The sequence below is a fragment of the Polistes canadensis genome, unplaced genomic scaffold, assembly GCF_001313835.1.
Source record: "Polistes canadensis isolate GaletaPanama2010 unplaced genomic scaffold, ASM131383v1 scaffold_70, whole genome shotgun sequence".
In the NCBI taxonomy this organism is placed as follows: Eukaryota; Metazoa; Arthropoda; class Insecta; order Hymenoptera; family Vespidae; genus Polistes; species Polistes canadensis.
This window is the reverse complement of record NW_014569617.1, coordinates 554,923-579,578: the sequence shown is the minus strand read 5'-3', so window position 1 is coordinate 579,578 and position 24,656 is coordinate 554,923. Positions and strand designations below refer to the sequence as shown.

Sequence of the window (24,656 nt, the reverse complement as noted above, 5' to 3'; positions counted from 1 at the left end):
CGCCAAGTCGACGATAGATATATAGATATATATACCTACACATATAAATCTATTTCTTTTTTACTAGCTGCTGTAATTCGAACTTGGAACCGATGTAATAAAAGCTCTAGGATTTTCTTCCTATTCTCGCACGATGAATAATCGAGAGATTCGGCTTACTTTCTTTCTCTCTCTCTCTTCTTTTTTTTTTTTTTTGATCGAAGCGACCAAAATGAATCTTGCTAATCGATATTTTACATCAGTGCATTTTAAAATTCCTATCAAGAAGAGCTTTACTCGAGGATAAACAAGGTATAAAACTTTATATGTACGTTGTCGTTGTTCAAATTTTCGAGAGAGAGAAAGAATGAGAGAAAAAAATTGTCTCGAGGAAAATGACAGATGAGGATGAATAATCCGAGCTCGTAGAAAACGTTAATACGACTAATTAGATTTCCACGATATTATTAATTTACGAGCATAGGATAGGATTTCTGATTGTAATAATTACGAATATAACAAAGTTTCTGTAGTTTTAGGGACGACCGGACTAAAACGTTTTCACTTGAATGTGAAAATCAGAACCGCGAGTTTCCTAGTCGAACGAACCCACATAACATCCACCACACTAGTTGTAGAGATAATCTGTGCGCGCGTGTGTAATACCTGTGTGGTGCGTCTATCTTTCTCTCTCTTGTCATACTAGCGGTAAAGTTTCGGGGTAGGATATTTATGCTAAAATGGCGAAGGCATTAGTACGATAGAAAGCAATTTTCTCTGAACACGGGTTGACACTCAGTGGGCACTTCCACGGATTTCCAGAGACTATCCATCGCGGCAGCTTGGAATAATGTATCTGCACGCACTTTGGTTCGCACGATTAGTAAATACGGACGGTCCATTTAATATGAAGTCGCAGAAACCATTTGGAACAGCCGGGGACAACAGAAAACTAGATGCTTTCGGCAAAAACAATCATTCATTTATTCAAATAAATGAGAGAGGGAGGAAGAAAAGCGATCGATAAAGAAACTAAACAAAGATAGAACTAAAAAATACAAGGAGGTTGCAAGGAAAGAAAGTAGTTTCCTCGATAGATAGAGGAACGTATCGACCAGAGTTACTCATTGCTTTTTTTTTCTTTCTTTCTTTCTTTTTCTTTTCTTTTCTTTTCTTTTTTTGTTGCCGAAAGCTTCCACTTGCCTACTCTCGAAAGCTCGTTCACTATTTTTCTTATTTCGCTCACAAACATTCCCCGTTCTCTCTCGCGGCCGCAGGGGAATTCGTTCATCAAACGAAGGCAACGAAGCGGCAAATATTTTCCGCGAAAAGGCGAACGAAGGGAGAGAGAGTGAGGAGGAGGAGGAGGTGGAGGTGCACACGAGTAGTCTGATTTTTCAAAGGACCGGCCAAAAGAATCCTCCTTTTTTTACTTCCCTACTCTCCCTTTCACTCGACCCTTTCCATTTCTTCTTTTCTTTCTTGCTCTCGCTTAAAGTCCTCTTTTATTTTATTCTTAACTGTTGTCTCCTCTACCATCTCTCGTTCAAGAGAAAGAAAGAAAGAAAATCATGCGAAAAGACAGCCCTCTTTTAAACGAATCCTACTTTTCCCACTTCAAGTGGCACGTAATCGATCACGTAGAAGAAACGACAACTTCGAGTATTCCATTTTACTATTATTCTTTCTACCTATACCAAGTCTGACTGTTATCTAATTGTCTGTATAATACATAGATTTATTTCTATGAATATCAAATTTTGTCGTCCGCGAATATTTAACGTTTACCTATTGCATGTTTCATTAAAAGCAAGAACCAATTAACAATATTTCATTACATTCATTTTCAAATTTGGAATTTATCTATTACGATTTGTTAATCTACAAATCTGCTTTCCCAATGTTCCATAAAATAACTTCGCAACGATCTCAATATTAAAGAAAAATTAAAGACGAAATAACGTTACTGAGGCGAAGAAGTAAAACGAAAGGACGAGAAAAGAAATAAAGGGAAAAAAAGAGTTAGTTCTCCATCTAGATTCCTCATTAGCATCCCTCCGTGTAACCACGAGGGATAGAGAAGAGAAAATACGAAACTTTTGAACTTTTCCATAGCGAGGGGTTGTTCCTCATCGTTTATCCAGAGTCTATTATGTCTCTAGCAATGCCTGTCACGGTCGAACGAGCGCGTCTTGGTCCGATATTGAAAAGTCTCGATCGTTTTCTTCCTCTTTTTTCTTTTCTTTTCTTTTTTTTTTTTTCTTGTTTTGTTTTAGCTTCCCTCCACGATCCACCCTTCGAATTTCTTTCTTTTCCCCTTTTCAGGCTCTTTAAAATAGGAGGAAAAGCTCGTCGATATTTCATAAAACGCGAATCGCATCCACGGTCACCACCCCCAACCCTCCTCTCACCCTTTCACCCCCTTGTCATCATTTCGCTTCCACTTTCGTCGCGAAATTTGATACCCCCTCTATTCCATGTCTTCTTCCCGTTCGCTCTTTATCTATCTTGATTTTTTTTTGTCCTCTTGTTCGCGGGAAGAGGGAAAACGAACGGGTTGTTTCGTCACCCCCGCGGCGAGCAGACAGATGGAATAGATTATTCGAGGGGACATAAAGGATTACGGGGTGGAGTTAGTACATGCGTGCTTCCAGCCCAACGAGGCAATTTCGGCGTTCGTACTCGATCGGAGTTGAAACGATCGACGACGTGTGGTCACTCCATTCCATATGAGAATAAAGATCAGAATTTCTCTATTGGTCTACACCCTAGAATATAAGGGTTCTATATATCTTTCAGAGGGGAAAACATATACAGGATGTTTCACTCGATATAAACCCCATTTACGATATATTCGATAGAAAAAGTATTCTTGATCTAAATATTACGATTAACTCGGAACTTCCATTTGCTTAATTTCATTCGTACGAGCGATATCAAAAAATAACGAACGTGATCCTTGAAATAATCTTTAAACGTTTCGAACGAATTCATGGAAAAAGATCTAAAAAAAAAAGAAAAAAATCGTATTCGCGAATTTATCGCGTACGTGAATGGAATTAAACGAGCTCGTATCGTGTGAGAAAATTACGTGAAAATTGCACGAGTAATTGCTTCCTTAACATTCGTTCTAGACCAAAAATAATAGTATGCTGTGCACGTAGAAGTGTACGCGATTCCAAAGGTCGTTATCAAAATTATATCCTATAAATTGTATAGCGATATTCTTTTGTTCCTTTATATATTACATATATATATATTTTTTTGTTCTTTTTCCTTTACTTTTATCTTTTTCAACCTATTTTATTTTCCGAATAAATTTTCTACAATTATCTTCCTCTCTCTCTCTCTCTCTCTCACTCTTTCACTCGCTATAGGTTTACGTCACGATTAGCCGAGATAATCGAGCTTCGAGAAGATCGCCTTAAGTCGACTTAAACCATTCCACCAGGAACGGCCTCGATTAGTTTCTCACCGTTGCTCGTGAGAATCTCAACGACAAGGGGATATCAACAACAGAGAGAGAGAGAGAGAGAGAGAGAGAAAACAAAAAAGAAATAAAAAGAAAGAAGAAAACGAAAGGAAAACATCGACAATAAAAAATGATGGAAAGAAAGAAAGGACAGGGAGAAAGGAAGAACTCATCGAAGTTTATAGTTGGACGTATTTCTTCGTGGCAGCTTAACGAGATCGTTTCTTTATCGTTTTTCCGAGGTCTCTACTAAGAAGGAGAGGGAACGAAAGATATTCCGCTTCGTATAATAACCTAATTGGATAATTCATAGCTGTTAAGCTCTCGTAGTTGCGCCTATAGAAACGCTCCATTATCACGGTCGAGCGGCTTTGTAATGCAAAACCAATTCCCTTTTAAAGAGGTATACACCACCACCACCACCCTCCAACCTTCTTCTTCTTCCTCTTGTCCTTCTTTTCTTCTTTGCACCAAAGGTCCTAAGGATACAATTATTTTTTAATTTTTTTCTTCCCTCTCCACGTGAAAAATCGTAGAACGGTTTAAAAAACAAAAAAAAGAAAGAAAGAAAATCTAAAAGAGAAAATTTTCTTGCGTCAGAGAATGTAGACCGATTCGTAAAAATCCGAGTAGTTGACCAACGGGACCGATTCCAATCTTCTAATAAAATTGCACGAAGCTGCGACTAACCAAATTGGGTCAGTAAAAAGTTGCCTCGGGCACGATCGAAAGAGACTTCGATAAACTTCCTTTGCATTTCCTCTCTTTTTCTCGCTTTTCTTTTCTTTTACTTTTTTTTTTTTTCTTTTTACCCTCGGCGACTGAAAATTCGTTAGATCGTTTGGAACGATGACGTTCGCTCGTGACGAGGAACGAAGAGTCGTCTCAGAAACTATGGAATGGAAATCACCCTATCATCGTTTTTTTTCTTTTTTTTTTTTCTTTCCCACACTTCGTCGATTTGTTTCGCGACAAATTCCAACTTTCTTCTTTATCTTTTATCAATACACACTTTCTTCCTTTACTTTTCTTTCCTTTCCTCCGGCAAACTCGAATGTCTTAACCTTGAACGAAATTCAATTTATCCGTTTATATAATAATCGTTCACTTTTTACAATGTAATTTAAAGTTTTGTAGCGCAGTCGGTAGAATAGTTCGTGTTCATTTTCTCGAGTCAGAAATAGAAACTTTCTTTTTTCTTTTCTCTCTTTTTTTATATTTTAATTAATTTATTTATTTATATTATCTTTATCTTTCAATAACATACTTTTAATATTAAACAGTTTTGATGAAATATTTTTTTACATGAAAATTTTATAAAATTATATTTTTTTTTAGCGTCTCGTGTTCTTCCAGTGTTTTTTTTTTTTTTTCGACGTAAACTCATACGGCAAAAGTTGAAATGACGTCGTTAAATGTAAAAGCAGGAGTAAAAACACGCATTTTCTTTTCTCCAAAATACTCGTAGGAAAGTCGTAGGAGTCTGTTAAACGTGTAGGACAGGTAGGAATGTTACAGCAAGATCCAAGAGTTGTTTTAGGCACTATTTTCCTAACGTTTTCAACGAGCCGCCAACCCACGTTGTACTTTTCTCTTCTCGAAAAAGCGAAGCAACGTGAAAGCGCGTAAATACATAGACAAATACATAGAGTAGTACTTTACGTATGTTACAGGTTGTACGTGGACGCGCGAGTATTACACTTAATTTATTATCTCATTTTACATTGGTGAAATAAACGTAAAAGGGTAATTGGAAACATTACGTTTCCTCCTATATTCTGTTTCATCATATAGTTTTGGTTTAGTTGTTTGTTTAAACAAAAACGTAAGATGTACAAACAGAAGAGCAAACGAAAGCAATATCGGAAAAAGTGTAGGGTTTCGAGCAAAAGAGCACAAAGGGACCGATTCGAAAGGTCTCGTAGTCACATATCTCCTCGAAAATGTCTTGCGGCTTTCCTTCCTTCAGAGAGAAAGAGAGAAAAGCTGGCAGAGTTCGTACAATTTGTCTTACGGGTTGCCCACCTCCGAGAGCAGATAAAGCAGGAGAGAAAGGGAAAGAAGAGACTATATACCCAAAGGACGAGCCGTGATGAACGATCCGACAGTGGTGCTTACTATCGCCGTTGCTAAATTAACCCAAAGACCATTGGCACTTTCGCGAAAATCCTATTTCCGCACAAAAATCATCCTTTCTTCCGGGATCTTTCGAGAACATCGAAGGGAGAGTCGAGTATAGGGTATCTTCTTCATTTTCTATCGATCCTATGTTCAATAAAAGATCCTATCACCAGTTACGTTTCTCTTTACGCGATTGTTTTTTTAAATAATATATTTCAAGACAGAAAAAGCAGCACAGACGATACAAGTCGGTGAAATCTAAAGATAACTCTCTATTCTTCTTAATATCTGTACACGTAAAATTCATAACTTCGTGCAGCTAGTACGTAGAGAAGAAAGTATGTATTTTATTAACGAGAAAGCTCTTTCCAACGATCGAATATATCTTCCTACAGATTGTAGCACGCGTGTGTGAAACCTCTTTGCTCGGAGATAATATAATATCCTAAAATCATAACAGAGCTTGAGATCAGCTCGTATCGTAAATATAATATAATGAAGAGTATGTAAGATAAACGGTTTTTACCAAAGAAATTAAATGAAAAAGTTACGCTACCGAAAGTTATAACCGCGAAAAAAAAAAAAAAAAGAAAAAAGGAAAGTTATAGCCCGAGGACTGAAAATCTATCTAAAAAAAAGTAACCATCAAGAGTTTTTATTCTTTCAGACCTATTAAGAAAGAAATTAGTCAAGCCCAAGAGCGCTTAAGTAAACGCCCAAACATTTACTAAAAATCTTCTTCCTGAAAGGTAATGCAATAAAACGATTTCGTTCGGTAGGAGAAAAGGTGTTGGGAAAGAAGTATTTCACGAGTGATAAGGTCGAAAATAGCCGTTCTACTTGGATCCGAGCTACGAAATAGCGCCGAAAACGGAAGATGGACTCTTTCGAAGGTTATACCCTGGCGTTCGCCAAGGCGTTAAAGTACCGAATATATCCGGTACGTAACGTCTCTTCGAAAAAGACCTCTCTCTCTCTCTCTTTCTCGTGGATTCTAAGACGCGATCAGGATATAAACTCAACGACGGTGAACGATAAAGGCGAGCGCCGGACGGATGAAGGTTCATTGTGTCGATCCACTTCGATAAACGTTTCGATGGAGTGCCGACGATGAAAGATTCTCTCTTGCTTCGCATCGTAAAGTACTATATCTATATAGCGCTATATTTCTTCGTGAAACTCTTTTCACGAAACGCAATCGATGAAACATTTTCTAGATGCACTAGTTTTGAAAAATCTTCGATAATTAGTTTCGATATGGGTCAGGATTGTGATCTACTAGGATCGAGAACATCCCTAGTAGGTATACGATAATATCTGTCAGACCTAAGCAGAAAAAAACTAACTAAGATGGTAGATCGTGGAGAGTAGAAGCATTGAATTCCCCTAAGGTAAGCCGTACGAGATAGGAAGCGTTTACGAGGCGACATAGAACTGATGCCGAATTAACGAGAACGAAGAGGAGAAACGCGAAGATACGTAAGCCGAGAACCGTGTTGTCGTCGGTTGGAATGCTAGCTAAAATTGGACGTTCCAAATGTCGTCGTCGTCGTCGTCGTCGTGGCGTTGTCAACGTTATCGTCCTCGTTCTCTCCCGTACCTTACTAATAAAGTTCTCAGCACTTATGCGATGAGTTTATTGAGAAGGTCAAGAGACGTGGGTTGACGTTGTCGAGTCGAGTATAGAGCATAGTTTGAAATAGGGGATCCTTGGGATTCCATGGTAACCATACCTGACACCAGATGCGCTATGACGTGCCTACTCAGCGTATTGTCTCTTAGCACCTTCAAACGTAGAATCGTTAAGTTTTAGAACTATGGGTCATCGTTAGGATACATTCGTTCTCTCGCTCGATCTCTCGCTCGCTTGTGCAGGGAATAGGTTTACATAAATTTGGAGAAAGGCACTCTCGGGGAGCAATAAACGAGGTAGCGGTGTCTCTCTGTCGTTGGGACGCGAGGAGAGGGCCGTCGGATGCGTCCTACCGCTTATCGTAACGATGCATCGCGAGGCTGCAATTCATTTCAAATGATTGCGGTAGACGGTCGTACAGGGAATTTCCATTCCAATAAAGTTGTAATAAAATTCCAATCCGACACGCGGGCAAATCCCTGCAACGCTCCAACCCCCTTCTAAATATTCGGCGAACCCTTCGCACTCGATGATATCGAGTATCGACCTCCGCGCATAATTTTCTCCCAGGTGAATGTATTTTCGCTGAAAATCCTATGCCTGACCGTTAACCCCTACATTTCCTTTTAATAAAATCGACTTTATTGTCCTCTGCAAAGCCCCTCGTCATTTCGATCCTTCAATTTTGACGCTATTTTCAACGTTGTACTTTTATTCCAAGCGAGTGTGTCGCGTCGCGCGAGTTCGTCACCAATAATTTAGATAATAAATATCATTTTCCGTGAAAGAGCAAATCTGTAATCTAAGGAAATAGAATTAGAATAGATGGAAACGCATCTATCGGAAAATCTGACCGTTCTCGAACGCACGCTCGTTCGGTACCCGTTAAACTTCTAAGAGGGTCGAGAGGTTTTATTTCCTTCTGAGAACATCTCCCCGGGGGGAGACTGTATTTTTATTCAAATTTCACTCGATCCGTCCTCGAACTTTCGCGGCCCACTCGAAGCAAGCTCGTATTATGCGTTTCCTTGAGTAAAGTCGGCCCACTCCGTCCGGGACGCGCGCGAGGGTTCCCTAAATTCTATTTGCTTCGAAACCCACCTCTGAATCTTCTTCTTCTTCTTCTCCTATACATTCTCAATTTCTTTTCTATATTGCCTACCAATGAATAACGTAGACAGTGGATGGAACCTACGTGTTCTTTGTTTCTCTCTCAAAAGAAAATTACATTCGTTCTATTTTATATTATTGGACTGATATATTATTACGTAACGGTACGATTAAATTTTTAATCTAATACCTACATTCAACAATTTTTTGTTTTCTTTTTATCGCGTTATTCATTTTATTCTTTCATTCTTTTTTCGAAAAAAAAAATTCCATCTACCGGTAGAACATTACGAATAAACCGGATATAAAATTTATATGACCGTTGTAAACCAGACCGACGCGTTTGTATTTTATAAATGAATGAAGAACATTCTCTGTTCGAGTTTGTAGTGAATTTTTTCTTTTTCTTTTTTTTTCATTTTTATTACGGATACGTTTATGATTATCAGTCATTGTACGCTTCTTTTTATATTCGTTTTGGGTTGAAAAACCATCTGGAATATTTTTCCAAAGTATTTTGAAATACCGTTAAACTCGTCGAACTTCTATTAGCAACTTTCGAACGAGAACTACCTCGACGGTAGCTGCTTCTACAACTTCTCGCAACTCGTTTTCTCGTGCATCACACCGGCGTTACTTCACGAATTTCCTGTCAGAAGAATGTGAACTGAACAAGAGAGAGTAAGAGAGAGAAATACGTTCCTAACTTTGTGTTTACACCTCAAAAGTATCGCGATTAGGATTTAACATAAAAATTTGCCGAACATTTCTCGGAGATATAAAAGTCTCGAAAGTTAAAACTCATTTTATTCTTATTTTTTCGCGTGAAAGAATAACACGCCTCGAATAAAGGATAAAAGGCTGTACATCATTGAGATTGACAATGGAAACTACCTAAGGCGTAGCATAATAGAAATGATAAAAAATCCAGGTGTCAATACCAATATCGGTATTGAATAATCCCCTTCTTCTAGCTTTCTCTATAAAATCGAGGAGTAAGAGGTGCTTTCAACCCAAAGTTATTCGACAAAATGTGAAAGTACAGACCTACAGCTGATAGGAAGAGAGCGAGGAGAAAGATGAGGAGTATCTACAAAAAAGGTAAAAGCAAAGAGAGAGAGAGAGAGAGTAAGTAATTTTATCCTCGACGAAGAAGAGAAGCAGCACACAATGCGTCGAGCTGAAACTCGGAAAGCTTTCGAACTTGGCCAAGACGATCGAAGAAGCTGATCCAGAAGGCATTGTGGCTACGTCCGATGCAGCTCGTTTTCTCAGATAAGACTTTGAGACTTTCCCATACCTAAAATCGGTCGTTTCTTCGTTGACCTTCGCCATTGTACCCAACCTACTACTCCCACACTACGGAAAAAGAACATTTTATCCTTCAAAGCTAAGGTCACTGGCTGCTTTTTCACCATCGCACTATGTTTAACGAAAGATGAAAAAAGCGAAGAAGGAAGAAAAGAAGAAAAATCAATAGCAGGATCGAACATTGTTGCGCAGAAGAACAAAATATAAAAGATTCTTATTGATTATTTCTATGAAACAATAAAATTGAGTCTTTAGAGAGTTATTTAAACTACGTATGCGTAAATGACCTCGTAAAAATCGCAAGTATTCGTGCATGTAAGCTACGTACGTTCGTGTGCGTATGCATACGTAATGTCAACCGAAGAGAAAGAGTAAAAGGCAAACACCATGGTGTCGTAGGAGAGCCAGCTTATGCCAGGGTATTATTTGGGCCGTGTCTCGCGTGCCCCGGGCAATAAGCTCCACAAGCTCTCTTGGTATTACGTGACACGGAAGCACATAACTTGCGCCCCTAACCCTCATCCCTTTCCCTCTCTCTCTATTTCTCTTGCACGTCCTTCTCGAAGATGCAGCTGCAGTCCTTTCAACGAACAGGATGGTTGGTAGAACGTATAGAACGTAAAACAGCTAGTAGCATGCATCATCCCACCTCTCTTCCTTTATTCCTGACTCGCAATTAGGAACGACATACGTCATGTTCGAAGTTAATGTTGGGGAACCTCGTCTAAGTAATATCGCTATCGTGGAATGTTGCAGGTACTCTGTATCAGAATGGTTCAAACGAATGGAGAAAGAGAAAGATATAGTCAAACGCAAAGTCAGAGTTTCCTGTGCTTTACGATCTTCCTAAAATTCATGCTTCGATCGTTTCAACGAATACGAGTATTAAGTAAATAGACCGCAGACATTTAATTTGTATGGAAAAAATTTCTCGAGAAAAATTTATACTCTAAACGAAAATAATATTGGAATATGAAAAGTTGACGATAATAATTAACTCTCGGTGAAATTGCGTCAGAGTTGGTAAAGGGGTTCACGTAAAGCACGGTAAATGAATGATTTTCACGGTGCTATCTCTTCATGAACAAAAAACGTCAGAATAAAAAAGTGCATAGAATCGTTGCGTCACCTGGTACATTCGGCAGATCTAAATTCTAGCTACGTTTAACATTTATTTATGAAGTGTCGGAATTCTTGACACAAATTCAGCTCAGATCGCAAAAAGTTTGGAGAACTCGGCGAGTCTCGAAGCCGTTCTTATCAAAAAGTTTTCCCTCTATTTCAGTCTGGTGTACTCTGAACGACTCAGTACGTTTTGTAACGTCACCGGACCTTTCTCTTTCTCGTGTATCTCTCTAGTGCATCTTTCTCGTGCCAGTTGGTAAATACGTGTACATGTACATGTTCGAGAACACAATATGCGAGTAATACAGAAAGGAGAAGAGTATTCTTGCGAGTACATCTTCGGAAGTTTGTGGAAATAAACCGACTGGCGTGAGCTTTCCATTACGTTGAGAACACACGCGTACGCTCAAACACGTATATACGTATATGCACACAACAAAGTATTGCTTCGTGGAGAGTCGAGTTTGAAACAGGAAGTTCTTTCTTTCCTGTTTTGTGGATATTCTAAGATTACTTGCACGTCGACGTGTACCATCGTTTCGGTTTTATGAAGTTTCCTTCTTGAGAAATGTAAACGAGGACAAAAGCAAATGATGCCGAGTTAATTATTTATTGTCGAAAAAGAAAACTATATACGCTAAATAACATTAAATAATATTAACAATTTTCTAAGAGAGAAATAGCTTCGAATGAGTAACGCCTTTAACCGCAGAATTCTTTTTAAAAAGTCCATTCTCGTCCAACAATGATGAAGTTATTAGCACCCAAACAGGTTCTCATAAAAATGCAAAGGAACGATCTGCAGCATGGCACTCCGAAAACGTAGAACATTAGACACCTTTCCAGGTGGTGCGTCAAAGACTGTAAAGACCATGGGTAGGAAGGTACATATGTACGTGAAGAGAGAAGAAAGTGGGCAGCGAATCTCGCGTTGAAGACTGCCGGACTGCTGGCTGCAGTCGCAGCTGCACTTGAAGAAGAGTTGCTAATGATTCGCTAACGAGGTACGTGCTTGTCCTTCTTCCTACCGAAAGGAAAGAAGAACGAGGAGCTGGTTGCCTTTGGAATAGGAGACGAGATCTCTCCCTCTTGAGACTGCCCTGCCTCTTCCCTTTTCTTTTTTACGTATTTTTCGTTCTCTTGCTACTACTACTAAAACTACTACTAAAACTACTACTATTACCAGCAACTATTACTATCGAGGAAACTTTAGTACTACTCGATGACCTCAAGCTCTGCTCCTTCCCCAAGCCTGTAGAACAAATTCCACCTCTCCCCATTCCTCTCCCCATCGTGGCGTCTTAAATATTCCACTCTGTTTTCACGTTGCAAATCTTCACCGTAGACCGTGTTCAACAACGGACGAAAGAGCAAAGGTTAAAGAAGGATAGAAGTGGAAAAAAAAAGAATATCAGGAAAGGAGTTCTTTGGCAGGGCTCTTACCAACTTTAAAGATTTTCAACTTTTTATCTTAGTGTAATCCTTCAAAGAATACGGGATGCTCGATAAATATTAACTTCTTCTTAAGCGGAACTCGTGAATCAAAAAGAGAAAGAGAAAGTGGAGGAAACAAAAAGAAAATGGAGGAGAAAAAGAGGACTCGATCGGTCTGCGAAAATAACGCGTGCGCTTCTTCTTAACCAAACTTTACAAAAACTGCCAATTTTTGTTCACCCTTCTTCTTTTATTCTCTCTCTTTCTCCCCTTGGTTATTTTATCTTAATTTTTTTTTATTTTTTTTTTCTATGTAGCACTATTACTTTCACAAAAAGTGCATAATTAAAACGCGTTAAAGTCACGTTCTGAAATATGCTCGAAAAGAAATGTCTTCGAACGTAAGCACGTGAAACGTGTCTCTCTATTATTATTATTACCTCATTTTCCTTACGTTTTTAAACGAGTCTCTCGAAGAAAGAAGAACATTTTTATAAAGTGTAAAAGGTGCATCGTTGGGACAGCGGGGGTGTAACCGTTTGAATTAGCACCGCGAGTTCTCTCGTACCGGTAGTCCATTACGCAGTCGTAAACTACAGAAACTATTGAAACTTCGTAGAAACGATACGAACGCGTGCTCCACATTTACCGTGCGCTAATTAATTGCACTTTGAAGCTCATCTAGAATTTATTACTCGCTTGAGATACTCCTTCATGAGTAACATTCTTTGCAAAAGTAATTTTCTTTTTTCTAATAAAACGAATAGGAATGATACGTATACGGTAAAATTGGCGCATTAACGGCTTTCAAATTATTCACCATCGAGGTTAATCCGGATGAAATTAGTTAACGAATGGGCAGGATGCGCCACTTAATTGGGCAACACGCTTATCGTTGCCCTTCCCTCTCGAGAAAGAGACTTTGCTGATTCTCTTACAACGTCGTCTGCCGCTTCTATCGCTTGGAACTACCCTTATTCGCATTATCATCAAAGTTTCTCCGCAGAGAGAATCCCTGGCTCCGATCCCACGAACGACTACGCGCGTCCTCCTCGTCCTCGTCCTCGTCCTCGTCGATTTCACTCGAGTTTTCGACGTCTTATCGTTACACCGAATCCTAACGAGTGCGCACGTTACATGTAGCTACATATAATGTCAAAGAGAAACAAATTTTCAACGACCTGAAAGAAACAATAATTGAAGTGCTTGTTATTTTCGACAGAGAATACGAATATTATTCTTTTATTAGAGAATAAAGGGAGATTCAATTCGATATTAGATATTGAGGAAATATGGTAAAAAAAAAAAAAAGAAAAGGGGAAAAAAGATAAAAAGATCGATATATATATATGAAACAAAGTTCTATTTTGATAAAATATAGATTTAACAAGCTTTCGAAATAAGCTCTTCAATTCTCGTTCGATCAATTTCAATTTGAAGAAAAGCAAGGCGACCGAACGTGTTTTTTGTGAAAATGCACGTCGCGAGCAAGATACATCGTTTTTTAAAGCATATCGTCCCCTTGTCTACCTTCCCTGGTCGCTCTTCAAACACGTATCGGACATCGACGAGGCCAGAGCCATCGATAAAAAGTAGTACGAGTCGACGTGCTGCCCGACGAGCAGCCCGACGACCAGGCCAAAGAGGACACCCACTTCGAAGTCATCTATGTTGACAATATATTCGTCGTCCTTTTTTTTTTTTCATTATTTTTATCTAGCATTCTCGTTTCCGATGTACCGACGCTCGAAGACACTTTTATTCGACAGGGTTATTTCTTTCCCTTTCCTTTCTGTTCTGCGTGTTCCAGGAAGTGCGTTCTCGTGTCCCAAGACTCGGAGAGACACCCCCGTGTCATTCTTTTCAAATAAAGGCCGCCGACTACCAGCGGAAGAGCGACTCTTGAAAACTTACCCCTTGGAAGCAGCACCTCCGAAAAATTCACCCTCCTCCGTTCCATCTCTCCTATGAGGAGGATCTCCATTAAAACGCTACCAAGCGAGAAACTTTGCGAATTTATCGGGCCGATCTCTCCTAGGAATATTTATGACCAGCTCCCTTAGCGGCCAGCACGGAAGTTCATTTTACTTTAAACAACCCCCTATATACAGAGCATCACCCCTGTGCCAGAGGGATACAAAGCTTATACGAAAAGCTGTGACTCGAATGAGAGACAACACAGTTGACCGTAATCGTTTTTCTCGCTTATAATTTCTTTCCTCTATAACGAGTTACTAATAGTAATAAACAAGAACAATCGCGAGTAATGAAGCTACCTTTTCTTTCTTTTTTTGTTTTGTTTTTACGTTTATACGATTTCACGTTTGGCGGAAAGAAAATAAAATAAAAAATAAGGAGCACGCGGGGCGAGATAAACGATTCTTTTCGAAAAAATACGCTACAATGAATTCGAGTCTTGTTTTAAAACGAGATTTAACAGAGCGCTATTTTTCCTTTGGCAGCTCTCGAAAATCTGCTTTTCCAGCTTCCTACCCAATACCGATACTCTCTGTGTGTTCCGAAATCGCGCGGGAAATTCAATAGCGCGTGAAATTGTGAGCTACACCGGCCGACCGAAGATTCACCGACGATCGACGGAACGTAAATCCCTTTCGTGGATCGTAACCCTTCTCTTCGACTAAAAAAAGAAACGGGAAAAGGAAAAAAAAAGAAGACGAAAGAGAAACGGAGAAACATAGAAAAAGATACGAACCACGTTTCGCGAGAGTGATCAACGCGACTGACAATCAGATAAATTCGCCGATTACGGAAGAAGAACTAAGAAATGAACGTTGCCGTGAAAAGAAAACCAGAGAGAGAGAGAGAGAGAGAGAGAGAAAAGGAAATATCTAATTGGAAAAATCTTACGAGGCAAATAAGGGTGTCAAAACGTTCAAAACTCAACGAGATCGATTCATTTCTCCGATTCCGTCGAACGATTTTAATTTCGTTGTTCGTCACACGAGCACCTCCTACTGTCACAATGACCGATAGATAGCCATTAATAGTTTCGGCATTGACAGCTCGCGGATAGCTACGATTCGTATTCATCTGTCACCCAGAACGTACAAGGGGAGACTCGGGGTTGAAAGGGGTAAAAGAGAATCCCTGTCGTTGATATATTCGAAGCCACCACCAATGTGGAATATAAACCACGCGCCACTCTCTAACAACGATAAGGCCTTTTAGATACAAACAGAGAGAGAGAGAGAGAAACTTATGCGATCATCGTCACGTCGTTCTACTAAAATATTCAATAAGGTTAAACTTTGCTAATCGAAAATCTAAATGTTTAAATCTTCACTACGTTACTATCAAATAAATTTGGTAATATTTTGAAATTTATCTACCCGCTTAACACGACGATTAATGATACTTCGATATTATATTTTATTTTCCATGCAATCTAAATGCCCATAACAAATCGTTGCAACATGTTCGTTCATTTAATTAAAATCCACACAGAAATTAAATTTACTGGTAATCGAGAGGAACAAGATTTTTGTAAGCCTTGATTGAAACCTAACAAGCAATGATAAATGCGCGTCTCGATGATATGTATTCTACGCATGGGAGAGAAAGAAAAAAAGTTACCTACGGTTTCAACTCGAAGGCACTTAATCTTTCTCCGTGTGTATTAAGGGTAGGGGATGATAAAAAACATGTGTCGAAATGAACGAACGTCCCCGCACGATTTAATCTGCTGTGAGAAATATGAGAACTCGATAGGATAGACGACCGATATAGACGATCGATATAAACGATAGATATAGACGACGACACATCAATTATTGCTTACTCTTCCACGGTTTATGACCTTTCTTTGTTAGCCTTTCAAGTTACCTAAAGCGTAAGTATGTGCATTATTAAAAAATCAATACATAAGTGCATCAAATGTAATGAACTACTTTCTTATTTCTTCTCTCTCTCTTTCTTCGTGAAGTTAAGTAAACAAGACTAAAGAAAGAAGTTCTCAATACAAAGTTGAAGAATGCGAGGTCTTGAAGTCTTTTGCTCTTCTCTCGCCACCTCGTCTGTATAACTACTCCCTATAAAGCTCTTCCTCTGTAAAATATGGTATAAGTTTTAAGCCACCACCGACCGCTAGTTATATCTACCCTTTCTTTTCTACTCTTCTACCACCCATACAATCCTCCACCTCTGACCTTTACTTTTCGAGTAGAAAAACATTCCTACGAAAGAGCTTAAAACCTAGGAGTACTCGTTTCTAGTGCGTCGCATGGATTAGTCTGTCGGATAATGCAGAAAGCAGCAGTTGACTCGAAAATGTAAGATTTCGAGACAAAGGGATTCCCTCCTGGATTAACAAGAATACTTGACGAAGGACGTGTATCACGGAAATGTTTCTGAGTGGGTAGGAAATGGTGAACAGCAGAATTCTCCTAATGGCGTAAGAAGAAAGAGATTTGGTGAACTGGAAATTGTATAACAGGACTCTAACAATTCTATCATTTAATCGCAAACAGGTGTTAAATATTATTTGCATAATTTCTTTGTTCGATCATTACTACTAATAATTGTTATCGATCGTATCCTTTTCTTTTAATCTAATTGTAAAAATCCAATTTAAACATATGCACACACCGGTAGAACAAATTTGATCTCGCTCATTTCTGCATAAAAATGCACAATCAGTAAATACGAAAAGCATAACGATGGCGAATGGAATTTTTGTAAAATTCACGCTAAGCTAACTCGTTGGAATAGCAAATGTAGCTATTTCCGTATCCTGCAAATGGATCCTTTAATCAACAGGAACGAGCCAAGTTCGTTGAATTTCATGAAAAATCTGATTGGTAGCGGTGCGATTGTTTGTGAGAGTTCAAGTTAGCTGTGTTAGTGCAGATATAAAAAATCCAATCGCTGCTTGGAAGCGCCAGGTGTTTGCCTAATGAAAAGCATTGCGCAAAAAAAAACACGACACAAAAGTAAGAATGTAATTGCCGAAGGTTTCCGTCAAATAAAAGAAAAAGAAAAAGAAAAAGAAATGAAAATGACAAACTTCGTTTAGAGAAGATAGAAGCTCGCATTTAATTAAAGGCAAAGCATCAACATTATGATATACTAATGTAAACTTATGGAAAGAGGAGGATTAATCGAGAAACCCTAAACTATCATAGGTTATTTCTGTTCGGCGTTGTAGCTTCATCGAGAGACGTTTCTGCAACGGTCAGTAGACGAATTTTGGAAAATTCACACGGCCGATTCCCTGAGGGAATTGTAAATTCCCGGACAGCTACTTCGGTTCCGTTACGAGTGGGCGTTGCTCGACGTTCATCTCTCTTCTCATTCTCATTTCCTCATCCTCCCTCTTTCCCTCTCCCCGTCTGGCGTACACGCTAGCTTGCATTAGTTCACGCGCAAACGTTCACGCAAACGTTCACGCAGTCGCGAACGTCCGTGCGTTATGCGAACGTGCAAAGAACCAAAGTGGTGGTGGTCGGCTGGGGGTGGTTAGAGATAGAGAGAGGGTGCTTCAACACTGTGGTTTTCCATGGTGGCTATTCTATGAAATATTCAACACGGCCGCGGGCTACGTCGTCATAGCTTTTGTAGGAACGGAAAGCCAACGACGGCGACGAGGCTTCGTTCCCAACCAGACGGATGCATTATTTTTCTTCCTTTCTCGCCCCTCCTACGGTCAACATCCCCCTGACGCGCTAGCCCTAACGCGCTAACCCTAACGCACTAGCCCGATATATTGAAAAACGATGTCCCTTCCTAACTTCCGCGATAGCAAATCTTTTTTTCCTCCTTTATCTTTATTTCTTTTTTCTTTCCAGATAGAAAGAAAGAGATAAAGACAAAATGAAACAAGTGGGGAAAAATTTATCGTTGTAAATTGCTTGCTTGCACGAAGTATATTATTAAAACCGATTGCTATTGAACGTCGTCCAATTTGTCTAATAAAAGTTCGAAGAAAAGCGATTGGAAATTATTGATGCTCGAATATTGGGAGGCTTGTATCTTGTAGATACTTCAAGGAGAGAAAGAAGCTACGTAAAGACCTTTTTCAACCTGAAATCATTTTAATGAGATAGTCCTTTGGAGTAGAAGTCGTCAGGAGGAGGAAGGAGGAAAGTCGGAAGAAGAAAGGAACGTTGGGGTAAGGGAAATAGAAAGCATTATGCAGCAAGCAGACAAGCTCGGGCCTCCAGCCAAATAAGTAAAAGACTAATGACAAAAAGTCGAATTAAAATAAGAATCGCGTCGAGTGGCAAGGACACCTCAAGGATTTTCGAGGACCAACGACCGGAGCCAAGTACTCCCAATAAATTAAACCCCTTCCTTCTCTCGCGTGCAAAACGTTCTATCGATCTTCTTCTTCCCCGACGTAATGTCTTCGAATTTTCCTCTTGTTGTCTTTACTTTTAAGTATCTTCCAATCGTAAATTCGTATCATTGACTTCGTTTTCTCAAAGATAATTGAAATTCTTATACGTAAAATAATAAGTGGACTTATCCGTGGCAATACGCGTCGCAACATTTAACAGATTCTCCATTTCGAAATAATGCAAATTCATATACGACCACGTGCGTCATTCGATCTAAATCCAAATTGTTCTCTGATACCCACATTATACGGAAAATCGTGCATGATATTCCAATCATTTTCATTCTTACAAAGTCCCGATTGATATCAGATTTAATTAAACGTGATAATAATAGTAAGCTTGCTCGAAATAATTCGTTTTTTTGCAAACAACAAAATCCGCGTAATAAGCCGTATTTGATTTTCGGACGATTTTACGATTTCGACTTTTACTTTTTTCCCCGAGTCAACAAGAAAGGATCTCCGATAACAGCTTTGACAAAGGAGATCTTTTCTATATAGGTACTCTCGAAGGTCGGAAAAGGGAGAAGAAGGGTAGGTACCCTTTGCATCGTTAGACCAGGATCGTATAACTCATTTAACGTTAAAGGTGCGGCGGTTGGTCCATCGATAAAATCGTTTTAAATCGACTCGTCGGACACCGACGTCTCGACGAGTTATCTTTTATCTCACGACAGTTGCCCTTCAGATCCATTTGGCATAGAGCCACGTTTCTTCCTGCCCTTTCCGAAGGGTCGCTGCTTACTTTTGTCCGATACTGGGTGGCCAAGAACGAGTAATTATCTTCATCAAGGCTACCCACATCTACAATGCGATATCTCTTCGCATTTGATATGTTCTCATTAATATCAGAGTACGTACATTTGATCGATATAATGTTAAAATATAATATTACTTTAAAATTGTGTATATACTATTTTTCGAAAAAGAAACTAAACACGGGAGAAGAATAAAAGTTAGATTTAATCGATCGTCTCCTGGATCGAAACTTAGGAATGGCACGTGGACGATAACGTAATTATTCGGACACCCTGTATAGACGAAAGAGAGTCTCCTGTTATCGGAATTATTGGATTCTGGGCATCCTTTGGAAGCTTGTCTGAAAATGCTGGATGGGATAAATGCGGCGGCGGAGGCTGTCAGAAAAGTAGGAATTCCCTCGAGGTAATGTTGCTGCCGAAGGGATGAGAAAATGGCAGAGGGGTGGAGAGAAGAGCGGATGTGTTGAGGAACGAATGGACGAGAGGAAGCAGAGAGGATAGATCGCTGGTGCCAGCCTTGAGAGCGCCTCCATAGATCATAGGAAGTCGTTTTGAATAATTTATCGATCATGCCAACGTACCTGTCTTTTCACAGTCGAAACCACCATGATCTCAATCAATGAACATCAACTATATACACACATATTTCGATAAAATTCGACTTGACCTTGATTTTGCAACCACGGCTAACAAATTGAGCCTTTGAATTCTTAGTTATTTCATCTTCAACTAAAAAGAAGACAAATATTATAAATTGCTATTATTTTTAACGATTTACGAGAGATAACATTGTTTCTTTTTCTTTGTCGAGACGTTTGATGAAAGCTAATGCGGCAAAGCTAAGACAAGACAGATAAGACACAATTACATTTTCGTCTAGCCTTGTAAGGAGACATCCTTTGGGACCAGTCACGATTCACTGCCGCCGGTAATAACGTCGTGCCTTTTGTCCTCTCTTATTACCACCTCACTTCCGTTCTCCAAATCTCTCGTGATGATTATTAAGGTAACACGAACTCTTCGTTTTCAGACACGTTCCCGCGATTCTCCCTCGTCTCTCTTATCTTAATTCAGAAAGTTTCCCTTTGCCGAATATATTCCCGTTTCCAAAGCAGTCCCTTCAACCAGAAAATCAAGAATAATCTATCTTATTCCCATTTGATATTTCATCGTTACTCGTTACTCGTGCACAATCTCCTCTTGTCGATGATTTCGATAATATTGTTTATGGGCCTTATTTCTTACACCTATTACTCTATACAAATATACATGATTTTTCATTCCTATTATATTATAAAGTACACGGTTAATATTGTTGAAAGCTTTCGTATAATGTTACAGAAATATAAATACATAGATTGCTTTTTAAAAAATGCACAGAAATGTGGATATTTATATTGTTAATTATTTAACATGGGACCACGATGTTGCAAGGTCCGCTCCTGAACGCTTGTACTCGCCACTACGAGACACAGTAAAAGCTAAGGTGGGGAGTTTATAGTCATCGCCGTTTCTCACACTAACCAACGCCCTATGAATGACGTCAGGTACATATAGTGTGCATACGATCGTCGTAGCGTGTATACCGCGTCCTTTGAGGAAATCGACAAGTCCTCGTTCGTGACGCGTTAAAATGTCGATCGATAAAAAAATCGTAAGCTTAATTTGTACAGTGTTACTATTCGCGACGATAGGTAAGAATAAAGTCGTCGCAAATGTCTAATATTGTGAGTGAATCGTGATGCTATTCACGAATAATGGCCGTTCGTGAATGTCGAGCCATCTCCATGTTGGAAAACAACAGCGCCCCGTTGTTTTTCTTTACAATTTTTTCATTTACAAAAAATATACTTTCATCATTTTTTTCATTATCAAATTAATTATTTAATTAATGTATAAACATTTCAAACAAACTCATATATATATACACGCATTCTAATTTTTCTACTTAATAATTCATTAACTAATTAAGATTCTTTATACAATTGGAAAAAATATATATATCTGAAGTACTTGCACTTTAAACGTTTTGACCTGTTGAATCGTAAAATCTCTTAATGAAATAAAAATAATGGGAGTGTTCTACCAGTATTGAAAAATATTTTTTGCGATTAGGATGCGAAGCTATTCGGTGTTACCAATGCAGCAGTGATACTGATCCGGAAGGCGAAGATCTTTGTGGGGCTTATGGAAAATTTGATAAAGAGAGGAACATTCCTGTAGAATGCAGTACCGACGAATCTCACACGATTGGTACATTTTGCGTCAAGTTGACGCAGCAAAGTCCTCGTGGCTTCATATGTGAGTATTAATATTTCATTGATATTCCTTGAAATTGTTTGAAATCACAGTTATCGAAGCGTATCACAATTTGCCCTTAAAATATATAAAAAATTGATATTAAACACGCTTTATTTGACTTTTTAATCAAATAAATTTACGTTCGAGGAAATTAAATTAACATACCAAATTCACATTTGAATTTTTGCTGCACTATTTTCACTGGTTCACGACGTTTTACACCTGTGTTTACCTATTTATCATTCTTAAAGGGAACGGTAGATGGCGGCAAGTGATACGAAGGTGTGCATCTGTTTCCAGTACCGGAGTTACAGGTGTCTGTAATTGGGGGGTCTACGAGAATGGAGTCTATTGGCAAGAATGTTCTTGCTCCGAAGATTCTTGTAACGGGGCATCTTCAATTTCTTCGCTTTCTACGATAATCTTTGTTACCTTAAGCGTTCTTCTTTCGATCCTATTTACAAGATAAATTAGAGCACCACGCGTCTACTGAAAGATAAATATTTAATCTCGTTAGCAACGAAAATCCGTCCACAATTGTAATACTATTTACAAAGTATTGAAATATTTTAGATTGATAAGGTTACTCGTTAGAGAATTTTAGTCCTGAACGAGGCAAATTTGTTAAAACGAAAACTCATTGATATATACATACATATATTATTTTTATATATATATATCTTTCATTTTTATATTTTTATATAAAGAATTTAGAAAAAAAAGGAAGAAGATGGAAATAAAATAGATTTGAAATCTACGTCTTCTTCGTTAGTTTGTACATAAGATTAAATTTCGTTAATGACAATTTCGTAGAGATATATATATATATATATATAAAGCGTTTCGCAATTAATTTTTCTTAAAATAAATTCTTTCGTGTCCTTATATTAATGTCATTTAAGTTTAATAATACTAATAATAGACAATCGAAGATCATATTCTATTTAGGGAATTGATTCAATCGACAAACGATCCAGCTAGATGATTGTCCTTGATAATTAGTATCAAGAGACAAAAGCACGTAATTAGTACAAAACGGATTAGTAGCTACGATCGGCCTAAGATCGATGGACGAAAATTCGATTCGCTGATCGCGCTAGTAAACACGTAGTTACGCCAAAATATCAACAATATTTATGTCATCCGTGGCAGCTGTTGCAATTAATTTTCCGTAAAAAGTAGCAATCGAGAGAAATAAATATTAGTCAATATCTCTCGAAAGACTTGTCTCGTGCCTGTACATACAATATACTGCCTGCATACAATATGCGTTTACGCATACATAAATAAATATACGTATATCATAAAAATGATCTTTGTTCATAGAGTAAATTTATGTCAGATATTAAATCGTCATTTTGTTGGAACTAATAAATAAAAAATATTTATACCATTTACCGCATGTTTCGTATTTTCGTATCTTTTGTAAAACGTTCACGTGTAGTCCATAAGGTTTAAGTCTTCCATGGTTATATCGTTAGGATCAACTTGGATAACATCGATCAGTATTTCGAGCGACAGGTGGCCGTACGAATCCTACTTGATTCATAATCGCTAGAGGAATTTTCGATTTTCTGAAACAAAACAACAAAGTTAGATAAAGGGGGGTTTAGAGAGAAAGAGAAAGATAGAATACACACCCTCTTTGCCACAGTATACATCACGTTATAACGCCGGAAATTCGGTGGTCGCGAGTTAATTACGTCACGTGAGACTATTAATGCCTTGGCAGATCCAACACCGCGGTACATACAATGGCACGGCTGTGTTTAGGTTCTCTTACCCATATATTAACGTCGCGACCCATGCCAACCCTCGTTACTTGAGACGTTATAATTAAGACCGTCCGCTTCGACCATCTCGGACGTAGCGATTTGCAACTTTGGTATTTGACTTTGTTCCTACAAGCGCTCCTATCTGTCCATTAGAAATTACCGAGAACGAGACGTCATTTTGCGAATGAAACGATTAATTAAAATGACTAGGACGAACATTCCTTATAATCCTTTCATTTGAAAGATCAAATACTTACAATAATCGTCTGAAGTCATTAGCAAAGTTCCAAGCGAAGAAAGACGAAGGGGTAAAGGATAGTCCATCGGTGATTTTCATTGGGTCGACCTTAGTGCACTTAATTTTCGGAATAAGAGTCTCTCCATCTCTCTGCATTTAGGTCGTTATTACATCAAGGCGCGCTTAATTAGCTCTCGCAAGGGGGAAAGTGTTGCGCGCTTGGGCGTCTGCTCGCAACTCCGTAATAATATAACCTCGTATCTTCATAATGCGGAAAACACTTTTCAACGTGGCTGCCGCACAAGTGAACACCTATATACGAAAAGGGGGAATCTTTCGTCGTTTAAATACCACACCGGGTGTGTTCCTCTTAAATCATTTCTTTAAGAACCTCCTTTAATCTGCGAAAAGAGTAGAACGTTACTAATAACAATCGCAGTGCTTATCAGTGGATACAATGTTAAGGAAAATTAAAATTACTTTTCCTGTTTGTAGACTTATTATAAATTTCATAGATTCATCAAAAGATTACATCAGATTTTGTGGTGAATCATCATTAAGCTAAAAATTCAAACGAACAAGTTCGAATAATTGAAAATCATTTTCCATGGATCTAATGGAAAAATCTGTAGAATTTTAATGCTTCGATTTTACCTGTAATCGTTTTCTCCAACAATTATATTCAAAAAAAGAGGAAAATGGGAAAAGAGTAAAATTGATTCCAGCATTTCGTATAAATAAATTTGTAATATTTAACGATCATCACTCTTATAAACTTTCCAAAATAAAAATATTATTAAATAAAAGAAGAATATAATTATTGTTTTCTATTCATCACCTGGGATATTATTTAAACAAATGAACCAATAGAATTCGTTTTATTATTTTTGCATTAAATTGGCAAGTTTGGGCGCCGTATTAAAATTCTTTGAAGTTTAATACACATTAGAGCGTTTGAATGGCGCACAATTTACCGCGTAATTCTCGTTCCTCCCGTTCCTCTCGTTCATCCATTTTCCTTCCTTCTCTTACTTGCTCCTT

General features: G+C 38.4%; 1 protein-coding gene and 1 long non-coding RNA gene across 3 annotated transcripts; one reads left to right on the top strand and one right to left on the bottom strand.

Annotated features, from left to right (window-relative positions):
* Nucleotides 1–20,680: 20,680 nt before the first annotated feature.
* LOC106786273 lies at nt 20,681–22,995 on the top strand. Its single transcript, XM_014747471.1, has 3 exons — nt 20,681–20,995; nt 21,417–21,602; nt 21,854–22,995. The coding sequence occupies exons 1-3, from the start codon at nt 20,935–20,937 to the stop codon at nt 22,069–22,071; spliced, it is 465 nt and encodes a 154-aa protein (XP_014602957.1). The 5' UTR covers nt 20,681–20,934; the 3' UTR covers nt 22,072–22,995.
* Nucleotides 22,010–24,419, bottom strand: LOC106786274. 2 transcript variants are annotated; one of them, XR_001381638.1, is made up of 3 exons: nt 23,243–24,419; nt 23,001–23,176; nt 22,010–22,091 (listed from the first exon to the last, which is right to left on the bottom strand). It is a non-coding gene; the product is annotated as an uncharacterized LOC106786274 (long non-coding RNA). The 2 variants fall into 2 exon arrangements; XR_001381639.1 differs by having other exon boundaries at nt 22,011–22,091; nt 22,994–23,176.
* Between the last annotated feature and the right edge of the window lie 237 nt (nt 24,420–24,656).

Coding starts and splice junctions, on each gene's coding strand:
- LOC106786273 (XM_014747471.1), top strand. CDS start 20,935: ATGTCGATCGATAAAAAAATCGTAAGCTTAATTTGTACAGTGTTACTA. Junction 20,996..21,416: donor GTTACTATTCGCGACGATAG/GTAAGAATAAAG, acceptor TTTTGCGATTAG/GATGCGAAGCTATTCGGTGT. Junction 21,603..21,853: donor AAGTCCTCGTGGCTTCATAT/GTGAGTATTAAT, acceptor TCATTCTTAAAG/GGAACGGTAGATGGCGGCAA.